This window comes from Myotis daubentonii, chromosome 1, assembly GCF_963259705.1.
Source record: "Myotis daubentonii chromosome 1, mMyoDau2.1, whole genome shotgun sequence".
NCBI classification, from domain to species: Eukaryota; Metazoa; Chordata; class Mammalia; order Chiroptera; family Vespertilionidae; genus Myotis; species Myotis daubentonii.
Window position 1 is genome coordinate 70,399,393 of NC_081840.1, and position 15,522 is coordinate 70,414,914.

Sequence of the window (15,522 nt, forward strand, 5' to 3'; positions counted from 1 at the left end):
GGAACCTTACTCCCCCCCCCCCCCCCCCCGCCCCCCTACGCCTCCGCCCGAAGAGGAGTAGGTATAAGAATCACTTTAGTTCTCCTGTGGGAAGAGCTTAGTTCTTGTAACTTTATCACAGTGTGCACAGTGGGCTGCCGGTCTCTCTCCCACTTTTAGGAGCCAAATTTGAAAACCTTGTTCATAAAGGGGAGGCGGGCCTCTGCGGGGGAACACGGATACCTTCTCATAACACATTATGTCAGGGCACCGGGTAGAAGGAATACGAAATGCAAGCACCTCTATGTTTTAACTTGTGTACCCTCACCATGCATTTGTTTAATGTAAAACAAACAAAGCCTCGACAAGGGTTTAACAGGGTTTTCAACATCTCTGCAGGTAAATGTGATTTATTCCTAAAGAAGAAAAAGCAGCTTAGAGCAGGCCATGAAAACTGCCTTTAACAAGTTGTGTGTGTGTGTGAGTGACTGTGTGTATCAAGACAACAGCCCTGGTTTCGAATCGTTCTGTTTCACTCACAAAACCTGCATGGGGCACTTTACATGGAAAGAGAAGTTCGCCTGATACCTGTTTACCAGTTCACCGCCTTTCGCGTTCCTTTTTGTTGAAGGCAATCCTTGCAGAGCTAAAATCCGCTTGGTCGGACCTGACACGCCTGTGTCTTTCCAGAGGAAAAGCAGCAGGCAGGCTTGGGAAACACTTTTAGGTACAAAATGAATGGGGTGCTAACGGCATGGTGAGTTTTGTGAGGGAAGCAAGCAATGCAGATAACTTACACGTTTGTAAAAACTTACACCTTTATTAATAGCTCCAAACTCGCCAATTCAGCATTACCAAAGTCATGTTTTGTCAATGTATTTTACTAAATACATTTCTGGGCATACATTAATCTTTAACTTCCCAAAAGATAGATTTACAATGAGTTTACTGATGTTTTGCTTTAGAGTGAAATCTGATTTGCAGCATAAAAGGTGACTAAGTAAAGTGAACAGATACACCCTCTGCCTGATTCTGCTTCTTGAAAATCGTCCCAGGTTCACTTCCAGCACACTTCATTCGTTCCAAGCTGAATATTTCTAATGCCCCAGTTATGAGCGTTTTATAATTACGTGGTATAAAATGCAGGTGAAAAGCAGTGCACCAAATGCACTTTTAAAGAATTGTACTCATAAAAATACGATCGCACATCACTGAGAACTAGCCACGCTTTAAAAATAAACTCCTGTCTCGGCTGGCACCTCGCTCCAGCCGCCCTGCTCCGCCCCCTGCCCGCGGAGGAGTGCGGTTTCTAGACACAATGTAACGGATACTTTCGAATGAGATAAATGAGAAATGTTTGGTGCTCAAATAAGTCTTAGGAAAAGAGGAAATTCTCATCAAGTGTATTTTTCAGCTTGGCTCAGGGCCCTGGAAGTCAGGAAGCCGCGAAGCCTGGGCGAAGGCGGCGGCGCGGGCTGCCCGCAGGGCCTCGGAGCCCGCAGGTGAGGGCGAGGATTCGGCTTCGGGCCATGGCCTCAGCGTTGCTGGGACCCGGCTGGATGCTGCCACGCCGTCATGCAACCCTGGGTGTCTGGGTTTCATGAAGAGAAGCGGGGCGGGGGAGGAATCTTAGGGGAAAAAATAAAATAAGAGGGTGATTCGGGGACTGGGAGGAGCATTGAAAAATCACACCTTGGAGTCCCCACGTTTTCCCTTTTGTTCAGTATTCAGGGAGAAACCATCCGGAAGGAAGACAGATTATGACTATCTATAAACCAACTGTTTGACAGAGACAGAAACGCTGACAATGAGTGGGTTGTGTCTGTAGCTCTTGGCTGCTCACATCAGCAAGGGATGAAGGAAAACAGAGACTCCTGCTATGTTTGTCTAAAGAGGCAGCGGTGTGACCACGGGCAGCAAGGGTTCAGCTGGAGTTCAGGGCAGATGTTGCCAGGAGTTGACGCTGCAGGGAAGTGAAATTGCTTCCGGATCCACCTTCCCCTCCCAGCCTCTGGCCCAGGCCCGTCAGGGCGCAGCGGCGCCGTGGCACAAGGTGACGATGTCCGTGGGGAAGCAGGCTTTGAGCAGGATACCCCTCTCCCGGTTACAGTCCAGCTCCTGGATGAATCCGTACCAGTAGATGACCAGGCCCGGCCCGAATCTGCAAACACGAGAAAACAATACACACGCACAGCATCAGTGTAGCTCCCCACACAGGAACCTCTGAAGCAGGATAAGATGGTCACACAGCGTTACTGCACAATGCTTTTATTTCGGTTGCTGCATAATGACCAAAAGTAGCGGAACTTACACCGAAGCGTTAACTTAATGCAAGGCACATTTATTGCCTTTCTTTCAAGGAGCCTGACGTATGTCAGATGTATGCACGGCCCTCATTACCTTTCAGGAAGATGCTATGGGCTTGGGCTGATGTGACCACTTAGCTGATGGAGGATAAAACCCGAGTCAAAACAGTGGTGAGCCGAAGGCACCGGCTTGGGATTTTAGTCTTCTTATGTTCAGAAGTATTCTGAAAAATTATCTTAGCTATTTTCAACTGAGGAAAAAGAATACTAAAGAAAAAAAAATTAAAAAAATGGAACAGCCCAAGGTCCTCTTCGGGCTGTCATGTTCTATCCGTGCATCAGTAGGGCCCAAAGTCCCTTCTGTCATCCTTGCTTTTCAGTTTAAAAGAAAAGAAGTCCACAGGACAAGGGGACACCTCATAGAGCCCTTCTCCCCAGCCCTGCATTCTCTGCGCTCCCACCTCTCCACGTGCAAACACGCCATGAAATTTGGTCGTAGGTTCTCACGAAAACAGGAACAATGGCACATAGACCTGTGGCAAAGCACAGGCAGACGCAGGCTTAAAACCTCAGTTTTCCTAAATGGTGCCTCCGAACGATCTCGGATTTGGCTAGCAGCAGGCTCAGGAAGTCGCCCTACGGATTCCTCACCCCTCAGGAAGTCGAGACCTCCAGGCTGGGTTCATAAAGATGCAACCACGATCCATCACCGCGCGCACACAGAGAGGTTTTGCACATCAGTTTCACGTTTTCCCTACTGAAGGTACTTAATTAAAGGGCAGCACTACTTTCGGTGTCGTGTTGCAGGAATTTTACAGTGGAATCATAAATTATGAATGCTGGGTTAGTAAAAGGATGTCTAAAAACAGAACTGCTTTCTGTATTCTGACGTTACAGCAGGCTGAACCACGCCAGGCCAGAAAGCTCTTTCCTTCCATGATTTATTATATGCGGCGGCGTTCTTGCCAAAACTAACAGTACGGGACGGGCTGTGAGATACTGTGTGCCCAGGGCCAAGTTCAGCTGGGTGTCACGGACTGGTTTATTTGGGATCCACATCAGCAAAGTAGCCCAGTTGGAGGCAAGATTCATGACAACATTTTGCATCCCCTCCGTGCAAGGACAGAACCATGAGGCGGGAACTCATCCACTGAGCTTGTTCTAGGGGACGCAGGAGCTACGTCCGGATGACACGCCTTGCAGCACCAGGCCCTGTGACGTTTGCCTGAATGCAGGCCTGGCTGCAGATGCTCTCCTCCTCAGCATCTCTGAGGAAGGTTCCTTTGGGTTCAGAAGACTCGGACTGCCTTGGCACAGGGTGTGGGCTCCCGTGCTGACATACACACAAGGCCAAGCTCACACCTGGATGAGAACTTGCTTCTGTGCTTAGTAACTTTAAATCACAAACATTTGTCTGCAACTGGAACATAGACTATTTGGTGTCTTTATTTTACAAAAGGCACTGTGATTGTTATCAAATGATCTCAGATCTGTCAAAACAAGTCTGGGAACGGCAGGAAGACCTGCGCGTCTTGGGACCGGATCTGAGAAGCCTCAAATCTTCCCACCCACAAAGCAGCCCCGAGTCACAGCCTCACAGACCTAACCTAGAGCGCAGAGCCGTCGCCCATCATGTGATGCAGCCATTCTGGAGACCGTGATGTTCTTTGGAAGGGCACTGGTATTTCCACAAAGGGAGAAAAAAATCTGTGATCTAAACAGTCATGGAAAAGAACAAGGAAATATATGGGGGTCATAAACAACAAGCCGGTGTTTTAAAGATTTAATAAAACAAAAACACACATCACCAGCACCGAGAGCAAGAGCAGCCTGTACGTTGGCCGAGCAGCTAAATCATAAGCCAAAGGACACGAAGCATGACAGCTCTTTGCAAAAATGGCATTTTCCAGGCGGAAAAGCCAGGCTGGGGAACACCTCAGCCACCAAGAAAGGGGACTCGTTTCACTTGTGAGGCGACAGATGAAATCTGCAACTCAGAAGGGTTTTTGCGAGGTTGGGAATCTGAACATTCCATGGGGTGGTTCCCAACCAGGACCCTCCGAGGTAGTGACGAGGGTCTGTGAGGTGTCATCGGTACATATGACGAGGGATTCCTAAGGAGACTCTACTATGTATCTAAGTGCTTGTTTCTTCGCTTTCGGATGAATTTATAGTTACTTAGGTAATACTAGCTCTCTCACGTGGCTCAAAAGCTCTGATTGAAAATATGTGCTTAATGGCCAGTAAAGACAACCATCCTTTGTAAATAGAGATTGGTAGATGGAGGTTTTCAGATTATTGGCCTTGGAGAAAGGTAATAGGAACTTTAGAGAGTGACGAGGTTGGAAATGTAATGGCAGGACAAGATCTGGCCTTGTTCCTGATACCTACTCGAGTGCCTTTCTGAGCTGTCCCCAACTGGGGATCCCCAGACTATGCGATGCTGGCAAGATAACCTTTCAGTAACTTGTCTCTTTATGAAGAGGCTGACCATATCAACAAACTTGACATCATTGCTTCCTCGGTGATCTGAACTAACATAAGGGAACCTTATGGTTAACAATTGGAAAAGCCAAGCAAGCCAACTTCAGCATTTTCTTCTGAGAAGGTGTAAAACAGAGACAACAGGACCTACGAAAATTTTATGTAGGTCAAGGACATGCTTGTGGGTTGAGTGATTTCACCTTTTGGATGCCTGTTGCCATTTATTGTGGCACTCGTGGACGAGAGTGAGATCGCTGGGAAGGCAAACATAACCTTTGTGACCAATAAAAATCAAGAGACTGTTAACGGCGTTTAAAAGAAAACAGAGTCCCTGGGTCTGAGCGAATGTGCAGAGCAGAAGGTTGGCCTGCTACTGGGGTTGCAGCCCTCCGCACCAGCCCGGGGACACGCAGTAATGGGATGTATATGGATAGCTAACTGTAACTTTAATGTTACTACTATACTCATGGTCAAGTAATGAGATCAAAGACTCCAAATGGATTTTACAAACTCCTGTCGGGCAGACACTGGAATGTGAGTGACGTTTGAACAAGTTAATTTTGCCTGCAAATAAAATACCACCAAATTAGCAAAAATAACAAATACCTCTTGGAAAAAAACGGGAGGTGAAAGTCAGGAGCCACGGCAGACCCTGAGGGGATGATGTTCTAGGTAAATGCGTTTGTAATTTGCTTCTCTGGGTTCCTTTCATTTTAGAATATTTAGAGAAATTAAACAGGAGTCTGTGGAACGAAAGCAGGGCACCCTTTTGGGTTTTGTGTGCACTTCTGTGTGTCTCTCTGCTCTATGGTGATCCTGTTGGGGTAAGCTTCCTTGCAAATTAGTGACATTTCTGTGACTGGATCTATGAAATCAAGGCTGGGCTTTTATTGAGTTAAAAATGGAGCCAACACATAAAAGTTGGGAGGTTGTACACAAAATCCTACATATTCACCGTCTCCTGAGAAATGAACTGATACGGCCACAATCAGTTGGAGCTGAGTCACGGCTGCCCCCCTGGACCTGCCATGTGCTCTCAGGTCTGCCACAGTCTCCACCGCTCTGGCACTGTTACTCTGGCGAGGCTCAGTGCCAGGTGCCATTCCTCATCATGCCTCACTTGAGATTTTCTTTAATTGTAGAGCCCTACCTCTTCATACTCCCATCTCTGTCAAATCTGGGAAAGCAAAGACAAGCTCAGGGGATTTCACGTTTCACTAAAGAAACAGAAGATAATACACTTTTTTTTTTAAATGTCTGGAGATGTCTGAAAATACTGAGCAGACATGTAACTAACCTGTCCCTGCACATGAGGTTCATCTTCACAGTAAAAAATGGGCTAGAAGTAAAGACACAGTTCCTGCCCCGGGTCGCACTGAGAACTCCCTCCACCGAGAGCAGCCTTGCTGCTGCTATCTACGGAAGAGGTACAGACTGCCCTGGGTAGCGGCAGTAATGAAAAGGGACCCATGCGGAGGTGGTGCTGGAGTTCGAGTTGCAACTGAGAGTTGCAGAGAGATACTGTGTTGGGCTGACTCCAAAGGTGGTCCCCGCCTCCTGGGACTGGTGCCCTTGTTTAATGCCCTCCTTTTGAGTGTGGGCTGGGTCTAGTGTCTAGGTTCTAAGAGAAACAACACAGCAAAAGTGACAGGATGCCACTGTGATTAGGGTTCAAAGATGGTGACTTCCATCTCACAATCAGACACACCCTTGCCTTCTGGGCTCCCATACTTCCATGAAGCAAACTGCCATTTGGGAGAGGCCCCCATGGCAAGGAACTGAGGGTGGCCTGGGGTCTGCAGCCAGCGAGGAACTGTGCCCCTCAGCCCACCAGCTGGCGGGGAACTGATCCTGCCAACAACTGGAGTGAGCTGAGGGGTGTGGTCTCATCTGAAGGTTTGACTGAGACCACACACCAACACCTTCCCTGCTGCCTGTCGAGGACCCTGGGGTCACCTAAACATGTAAAGAAATCAAATATAGATGAAGAATCCTACATGTTTTCTATACTGCGGTGGTGTGTTCTTAAGTTTGGTCAGTAGGTTTCTGAAGTTGCAAATCTGAAGCGGGTGAAGCGGGGGGCCGACTCCAGGCAGAACACTTGGCCACCTGAGGACTGCCGACAACCGGGGAGGGGACACTGAAAGCGTCCCCAGTCGTGGCGATCCAAGGCGGTGTTGGGGCTCGTGGACTCTGTCAATCTCAACAGGTGCTAAAGGACAGTCTGAGGAAAACGGGCGCTGGTTACATTTTGTTCAGTTAAGACAGGCAGTGCAATCTGTAATATATTTTTAAAAGATCTGTCACCAGGAATGTTTTAAAAATGGTGCTTAAGTAAGTTCTTAGTTTTCCAGAAAAAATGTAGCTGTCCTCAGATAGTCTCTAGGATGTCAGGTTGTAAATGCTGGACAGAATCGGGTATACGTTAGAAATCATGCCTCTCAGTCCAAGGTTTCCTATAACTCTCTGAGAAACTCAGAGGCCCCAAATTCAGGGAGGACTTCCTTTCTCTTTCTTAACTATAAAAAATACTCCCCCCCGCCCCCCCCCCCCACTTCCTTGCCACACCTTTCACTATCCTGTAAGACAGGAATTAATTGGATGATATTTTCACTTAACTTTCCCTTGTTAAGACTTTTCCTTGAGGCACTTTTTCAGAGATTGCTAAAATGAAAGGTAGATGCAGATATGCAGAGATTTCCAATCCTAGTGTTGGATATCACTTTGCTAAATTAGCCCCAATAACCAACTTCCTGGTTGGTTTCCTGAGACCCATTTAGCTTCTATGGCTCCACAGATTTCAGAAGGCCCTTGATCATACATAAGGTCTACAAAGATGTTGTCTAAATACATATAAAACTATCTGAATGAACAACAATGAAGAGGTAACGAACATTTACAGCACACTCACGTGGCAGGCAATGACTCCATACTTTTACACGTGCACTCAATTGAAAGTCACAAGCACCCTGTGAGGGGGGCACTACGATCATCCCCATTTTACAGATGAAAAAACTGAGGCACAAAAAGGGACAGGCTTTGGACCCCAGCGGTCTGGCTCTGTGGCTTGTGCTTATAACCATTACACTACACTGTCTGTCACTATGCCTTGTATTTACACAGCAATTTATAACATTCACTCAACTTTGAAACATATTTACCACATCTGGAAAAGAGAGAAGAGCAGGGGCCCAGAAGGCAGGCGACTAATCAAAAGCCCAGTGTATGAGTCAGGATTCACCTGTCTCCGGGGAATAATTTTTCAGGGACAAAGTCAATAGTTCCATACTAAAAAGTCTATCTAGCCACTCATTTCAATGTAGGTGTCACCATGTTTAGGAAGCATATGGCAAAGCAACTTATAATTCAGGTAAAAGAACTGAGAATTATAGAATCACTGCCTGAAGTCCAGAGAAGATAAATGCTTCCTCTAGGAGAAGACTCAGAAGTTATGGGACGGAATCTAACATGAGGAGAGAGGAGTAAACCCAGAACACTCCTGCAGCCTGTTCCCATTAATGGACACCAACAGCTGGAAAAAGTTACCACAAAAACCGAGGGAAGCAGAGGGTCTACGTGAGCATGTCAGGAAGAACCAGAAAAGAAGGTTCAGACTTGCTAAGCAGGGTTGACAAAGGGAACCCAAAGGCCCACTCTTGCTGCTCAAATACTTCTGGCATAAAGATGTATCTTATGTTTGTGGCATTAATTTGACTTATCTATGTTTTCAGCTCTATGAGAAAAATCACTACATATTTTTTAAAATATCAGTATGATTTTATACCTCTTTTGGTAATACAATATGAAGCTGGGACTCATATACTGTCGTACAATTTGCTTCTCCACAAAGAATAAAGGAAACTCATGAAATTGATATCATACTTCTCAATGAGCTGAATTACCATGTTTACATAAAGGATTCTCACTCAGTATACTGGGGTTCTACAATATTAATCTGGATCAAGTCAACCAAACAATTTTCAATTGAAATGAAAAGAGGACTATGGGATGATTTGATGATTTTAGTCAAGTTTCTTGTTCACAAGGGTCTTCATTAAATAATTAAAAAACTATATATATATATATATTTTTCCCCCCTTTTTATTTCTCATTCTGAGTTGCTGTGTGGGGTCTGGGGTAACTTCGGAAGACGTGTGCAGACATGTGGCTGTTGGAAGTCAATTGTTTCACCATCAAAGACTTGCATGTGGTTTTTATGAAGAATGCATTCGCGAAAACATAGTTCAGGACGAAGGAGAAATATAAAACATCTTGTAATTGTTTTAAAATAAACTCTTACACTGTTTATTTAGTTTTAATCTGCGTGTTGTAGATTGGTTATGCACTTGTTAATCACTGTTGTATGTATCTCCAGACAGAGTTGTAAATAACTTTTCAGTCCAAGTGAAATATGCTTGCACATGTTTATATGCAGAGTATGTGTGTACTCATGCCTGTGCGTAAATATGTGTACAATAATAATAGATTAGTGATCATGTAATACAACATCGTAAGGTTCTGGCACTATGGTCAATTTAATATACAATGAAAACATTCTTTTTATTTTGTAATATCTAGAGATGAAATAAAAACATAACTTGGTTGTTTTATTCACTTTCTTTTCTTGGCAGGTCCGCGTTTGCAAATTGAAAGGACTCAAGAAAAAAGAACCCCAGTTATGAGTAGTCTTACTCAACTCATGGATCTTGATGATTAAAACTGCAACTCTCTTTGTAACATCAACTCACTGTATATAATTTTGAAAATAGAAAAGGAAAAATATATTCTAAATACTGATTCACTTCAGGCCCGAATGCCACATAGAAGATAAACAGAAAATATGTTATTTTGAAGAAAGTTTAAAATGTATATAAATACACAACTACAACCACCTGAAATCCTCCTTGGTGTTTATGTAACTTGGCATTTCCGTGTCTACATTAAATTGCCTGGAAAAGTGCTTCATTTTCCTTGTCCTTTGCCCCGTGTTGGATAGACTCAGATGCCACACTCACAGTCTTTCTAGCCTATCGTAACTCTCTGCTCAGAAGGGAGGAGCTGAGCGAGGTAGAATAGGAAACAAAGGCAGAAGCTATGTAATCAGCTGCTTTCATATCTGTTTTCCTGGAGAAACGCTTTCTCCCGGCAGTGGGCCAGCTGCGCTGCGTTTACCTGTTAAGAATGAACATAGCACAGACTGTGCATCCCCCTGCAGACAGTACAGGTCACTGAAGGAAGGCTCCTCCCTCCTGCAGCAGCTTACAGCTCAAAGTTTAATAACCTGGAAAAAGTCTATTCACATTTTTAAGTGTGAAATGTAAGTAATTAACTGAACAAACAAAATGCTGACCAGTTCACAGTAAAAGACAATTTAGAGCAGCGATCGCCAATTTTCCGACCTCACAGACCACTAGTGGTCCAGGACCACCGGTTGGCGACCGCTGATTTAGAGCAATGACATGATATTCTAGAAGTCTTCCTGGACGAGGTGAGCTCTCAGCTAAGTTTCATTTACTCATATAATGTCCTCTTCATTTTCTCCATTAGATGTTCATTTTTTGAGGTGAAAATAAAGAGTGGGATCAGAGGGTCCCAAGAGAAATAAAGAGTTGGGATCAGAAACATATTGAGATTATTTCATTGTGAAACTGGAGGATGAACTTAAGTACAGTAGTCCTGGTCTTTGTTTCAAATGAGGATATATTAAGTGGACAGTACCTGTCCCCAAGTAGGAAGAAGAAATACCAAGTGCAGTAAAAGAAACCAAAATCCTTAAAGTCCTAAAGTACTCAAGGTCATGTACGGAGAAAACATTTAAGTACTAAGAGTGAGAGACCACTTCAGGCAGACCTTGGGTGCAAATCATATCTACCAGCCTAGAATTTATACTCCAGCCTTCTTCCCAAAGTTGGGGTAGTTTACAAAATTGGTTGTGTGAATTATTACATGTTTTCTCAGTTATTTCCCCAGGGAAACATGCCAAAGGCAAACCCATCATTTCCGCTGATTTAGTGTTTGATGCCAGAGAATTTATAATTGATATGACAACCATAATGAATAGTGATCCCCAGGCTGGCCGAGCCTGGCTGACAGTGTGGTGGTCCATTCTGGGTTCGCCAGACTCGTTCTGATAAATTCGGAGGTTATTCCTGAACTTCTCACTTCCAACTTTCTGAATAGTAGAAATTAGAAATGCTTTATAAAATAGAAAATATTTTACTATATAAATGTTGTTTAGCCCTGATTTTTTTTTTAACATAGTTTTTTATTACCAGGTAGAGCGGGGGGGGGGGGGGGGGGGGTGGTCTCTTTTTCTTGGCTCGATTCTCAAAAGAGCACAGGGTAACTCAGAGTTCAGTGAGACATTTATCTCAAGGCACAAAGAAATTTATGGGTTCTAGATAGAAATATAAATGTCTCCTTAAAATAAAAAAAAAATACTGGAATTTTCATCCTTGGCAAAGTCGAATAACTGAAGGATTAAGGCTGCTACATGTTTGCCCTATAAATCTATCATTATCCCAGTGTGACACAGTGCTTCAGGTATGTCAGATCCCAACTCGCTCTGAATGGGTAGTTAAAACATTCCTTTTACTCACAATACATATTTCCCGATAAGGAAAAATCTCTTTGGCTAACCAGCACAGTCCTCAAGAGCAAATCTCACAATTTTATAGATCCTTGAAGGCAAATGCTGGGGGTGGGGGTGAAGGGATTAGAAATTGGAACCATCAAGATCATTAGAAAAAATGACCAGGTGACAGAAAACAATTACAAAAATATGGTACTTAGAAGACAAGTAAATATGGGTGATCTGGCTCTACGCGTCTAGAATGGAAGCTGCATGAGGGCAGCTTGTATTTCAGGGGCACAAGGGAATCAGCCAATGAGTGCTGGCTGAGCAGATGCATGAACACATGAATGCCTGCCCCACAGAGAGCGCCTGGAGAAGCTCTGGGTGCTAACACGCATTTGGAAAACAGTATTTTGCTGACAACCACCGACCACATAGGGAAAATATAAAATGAGCCTTAAAACTATGCCTAAATTACACGCACCGAAAAACTAGTCCCAGACATTTTGCATTTGGAATCTATGTGTTTCAGGTTATTACAGGAAAGATGATGTTGTTTAGAACCTGGTAGGAAATACAAGAGCTGTTCCCTGGGAGGGCCCTACAGGTGGCTGAGGTGTGGCTGTCAGGTGGGCGGAGCTGACTGCTAAGAAGAAAAACTAAGTAGTCGGGAGCCAATAGCTGCACACAGGTGGCCCTCACTTCCTTGAAAGACAATCAATGTAGGTCAGCTTTTGTTTACAGTAGCTTTTATCTAGAAGATAAGGTTGTAAAAACATCAATCAAAATGAAGTACTACTGTTCCTGGCCATATCTCAGCTGGTTCATCTGTTTTATTTCTTCCTCCCTTTCCAAATACCTTAAGGTGCTTTAGATGAGTGAAGAGATATCAAACTATTAAAGTGAAGTGTATTTGTGTATGACACATGGATTTGCACTCGCTGAACCACAAATACCATCCCTCGGTGCTTCTATCATTCCCAGGTTCATTGCTTTAATTTTCAATAGCATACACTCCACAGAACGATCTTTACGTCATTTTCAATAATGCTCTTCTAGGAAAACGAGGATCTGATGGCTTGCATGTTGGTGTACAGCTTTCAGTTTATTTACACCCTGCCTTTCCCTTGAAGAGGCACGCACAGTGAGAGAGCAAAGTGGAAATAGAAAATGGAGCTCAGGAAAAGGAGTATGCAAATTTTCTTATTTTACTGTTAAATTGAGCTTTGAAGGTCAACTGTACAGTTACAGAACTGTAAGCTTAAGCCCCCAAAGATCCTGCCTAATGTTGTTTTTAAAGGCATTGCTTGGTTAACGCTGGACCTACACAATGAAGCTTCTGAGCCGGGGAATTTTCCAAGTGGTAAGGGGAGCTCTGTTGAGGGAGTGAAGAGGCACCTGGGCCCACCAGCAGTGAAGGGGGCAGAGGACAGCGACCACCACAAGCAGACAGAGTTCAGCTGGTGGTCACCTGGAAACAGACTTTAAGACCAGACAGGGCCAGCTGGTCACCCCAGGCTAGATTTGGTTGTGCTTTGGGTCCACGTAGTGGAAAATATCTGTCATCTTCAGGTTTGAGTCATTCTTCAGTCCTGGGCTTTGTGAGTCATTCTTCTGTTTGATCCTCTTCTAACTGCCCGTAGAGGAAGGCATTCTAGTGAGAGGGATGCCCTGCAGTTAACCCACTTCAGACTTGAGTTTCCTAGATTCAAGGACTACTTGACTGAGTACTCCCCAGGTCACCTGCCTGGCACCGTCCCAGCCTTTGGAGCTGGTAGAAGATTCAGACACTTTGATTACGATTTCTCCCAGGAAAGTCACACCACAACCTACCAGCACAGCCATCATCGTTACAGCAGCTAGCACTTTCATTACATGCCAGCTACTCTTCCAAGCTCTTTATCTGCATTATTTCATTTAAACAGAAGCCCCACAAGTAGCTAATATTAGCACTTTATTTAAATCTGAGAAAATGATTATAAAGCTGCACTGATCTGATCATAATGATGACAATGAAGAGAAAGAACGCTGAGGGCTCATCGTGTGCCCAGCACTGTGCTAAGCCCTTCGTACACGTTACTTCATTTAATACATGCAATGGACCTGTGGCATAGGAGGTGCTCCTCGTGCCCTTTCTTTTTTCTTTTTTAAAATATATTTTTATTGATTTCAGAGAGGAAGGGAGAGGGAGAGAGAGATAGAAACATCAATGATGAGAGATAATCATTGATCGGCTGTCTCCTGCAAGCCCCCTACTGGGGATCGTGCCTGCAACCTGGGCATGTGCCCTTGACCAGAATCGAATCTGGGGCCCTTCAGTCTGTAGGCCAATGCTCTATCCACTGAGCAAAACTGGCTGGGGCCTGGTGCCCTTTCACAAATGAGGAAACAGAAATGTGGAGAGGGGAAGCAGCTTACCCTTGCAAGAAGGAAACGCTTAAGAGTAGCCGATGCCAACCCGTGGCCTCCGAATGTGGAGGTCCCTTTCTGAGCAGCCCGGCCACACTGCCGTGTGTGCTCTGGACGCCTCCAAAAACTTCTTCAACCCTTGAAACATCACTCCCACACCCCTTCCCATCCCAATCTCAAAGTAAGGTTCCTGTATGTCTAGTTTCAGTGTAAGTGCTTAATTTACTAAAGGACTCCTCCGTGCTGGGCAAATGATTCCCCTTCTAGACAACAGTGGAGGCTGGAAGATATCGTCTTCAACGTACCTTCTGTTTTTCAGTCTCAGCTCTCCATCTATGAAGCAGGCATGATAGTATCTGTATGCTGGAGTTCGAGGTGAATTTGAGAATAAGCGAGCATAATTTGTATCTATTCATTGTTGCCCCATTACAAAAATTCTGCCCAGGAGTGGAATCTAATAAGAAACCTCCCCAATCTCCATCCCTCCCCGCTTCTTCTTCTTCCCGCCTCCCCCTCCCCCCTGCTGCCCCACATCCCTAACACATGAATAGGCAGATCCATGTTCAGAGGTCTGGTAATAAACCCACCAGAGAAAATAAAAACTGGACCAGTCAAGTACTCATCAAGGCAGTACCTCACCCGGATTTACCCAGGGGGAGATGACGAATGGAGGGGCAGGAAGCAGGACTGAGCAGGAGTGAAAATGCTTCCTACATGGATAACTGGACTAGATGCTCCCTGCGCCAGAGGGGGACCGGTCATTGCACTGTCACTCCATCTTTCAGAAGAAAAACTCATCAGCTTCATGAGAGCAGGAGATGCTCTCCTTCAAGAGACTTGACAGAAAACCCTGCTGATGTCAGTGATCTAAAATGTCTTTAAATATACATTCCGGTGTTTAATGGCACGACACCGCTGGGCCTGTCTCCACATTTGGGCCCCGGGTGACATGATGAGGAAGGGCTGCACCCACATGTTTCGGGGCAGGGTCTAGAGATTTCATTGTACCATCCATCCCAAACACACATCCTGCTAGACAGGAGCGTCTGAAAAGTCTCACCAAGTTTCAAAAGTCGTCTCTGTCGTAAGTCATTTTAATTTTTAACAGAAGAGAGAACGTAGAAGGAACCTTGAGGATTTTAACCTAATATTTAAAGACTCTGGAATGAAGATTAAGGCAGCTTCTGGCTTGGAAGCAGTGCTGGCTGCTGTGGACACCGCCTGACAGGGAGAACCCAGGAGACTGGGGCTGGCCTGGCAGGCGGGCTCACGATGGGTAACCTTAGGAAGCCAGGCGGCCGGCCGGATTTCTAAAGGTGGCCAACCCTTTGTCTTCCTGGGGCTAACGAAGAGGCTTTATTAGACAATTGCCGGAAAGGAACAGGAGCCTGAGGACAGAAACACTTTATTTTTAAAGTAATCGCTGAAGGGTGCTGAGTGTGAAAACCGCGGGGCTGGCTTCAAGGGACAGGACAGCTTCAGGCACCTCTCGCTCTGTTCTCCAGCTGAGGGGCAGAGGCTTCAGTCTTAAAACACTTCATAAACTGCACAGTAATACATGTGACCCTCAAAAACGCATTGTTTCCACTTGACAGATGAGGGAACTGAGGCTCTGAGAGGTCAAGTGGCTTCGTTAAGATCAGATGGAACAACTGACAGAGCCTGCTCCCCACATCCCTGGGTGGTGCTCTTGTCCACTAGAAAGCCAGTGCCTCTCTTTCCTAAACGCAGAACAGGGAGACCAACACCTTCTGCCTTCCTGAAAAGGAT

At 45.1% G+C, this 15,522-nt stretch overlaps 1 protein-coding gene across 3 annotated transcripts in view; it reads right to left on the reverse strand.

Annotated features, from left to right (window-relative positions):
• Window positions 1-779: 779 nt before the first annotated feature.
• Window positions 780-15,522, reverse strand: part of CDIN1 (CDAN1 interacting nuclease 1) — a 219,063-nt gene continuing 204,320 nt past the window's right edge. For all 3 annotated transcript variants that reach the window (XM_059705312.1, XM_059705302.1, XM_059705293.1), the window contains one exon: window positions 780-2,140. In XM_059705312.1, the coding sequence (XP_059561295.1) occupies window positions 2,005-2,140 (136 nt within the window). In that variant the 3' untranslated portion in view covers window positions 780-2,004. The remainder of the gene's footprint in view (window positions 2,141-15,522) is intronic.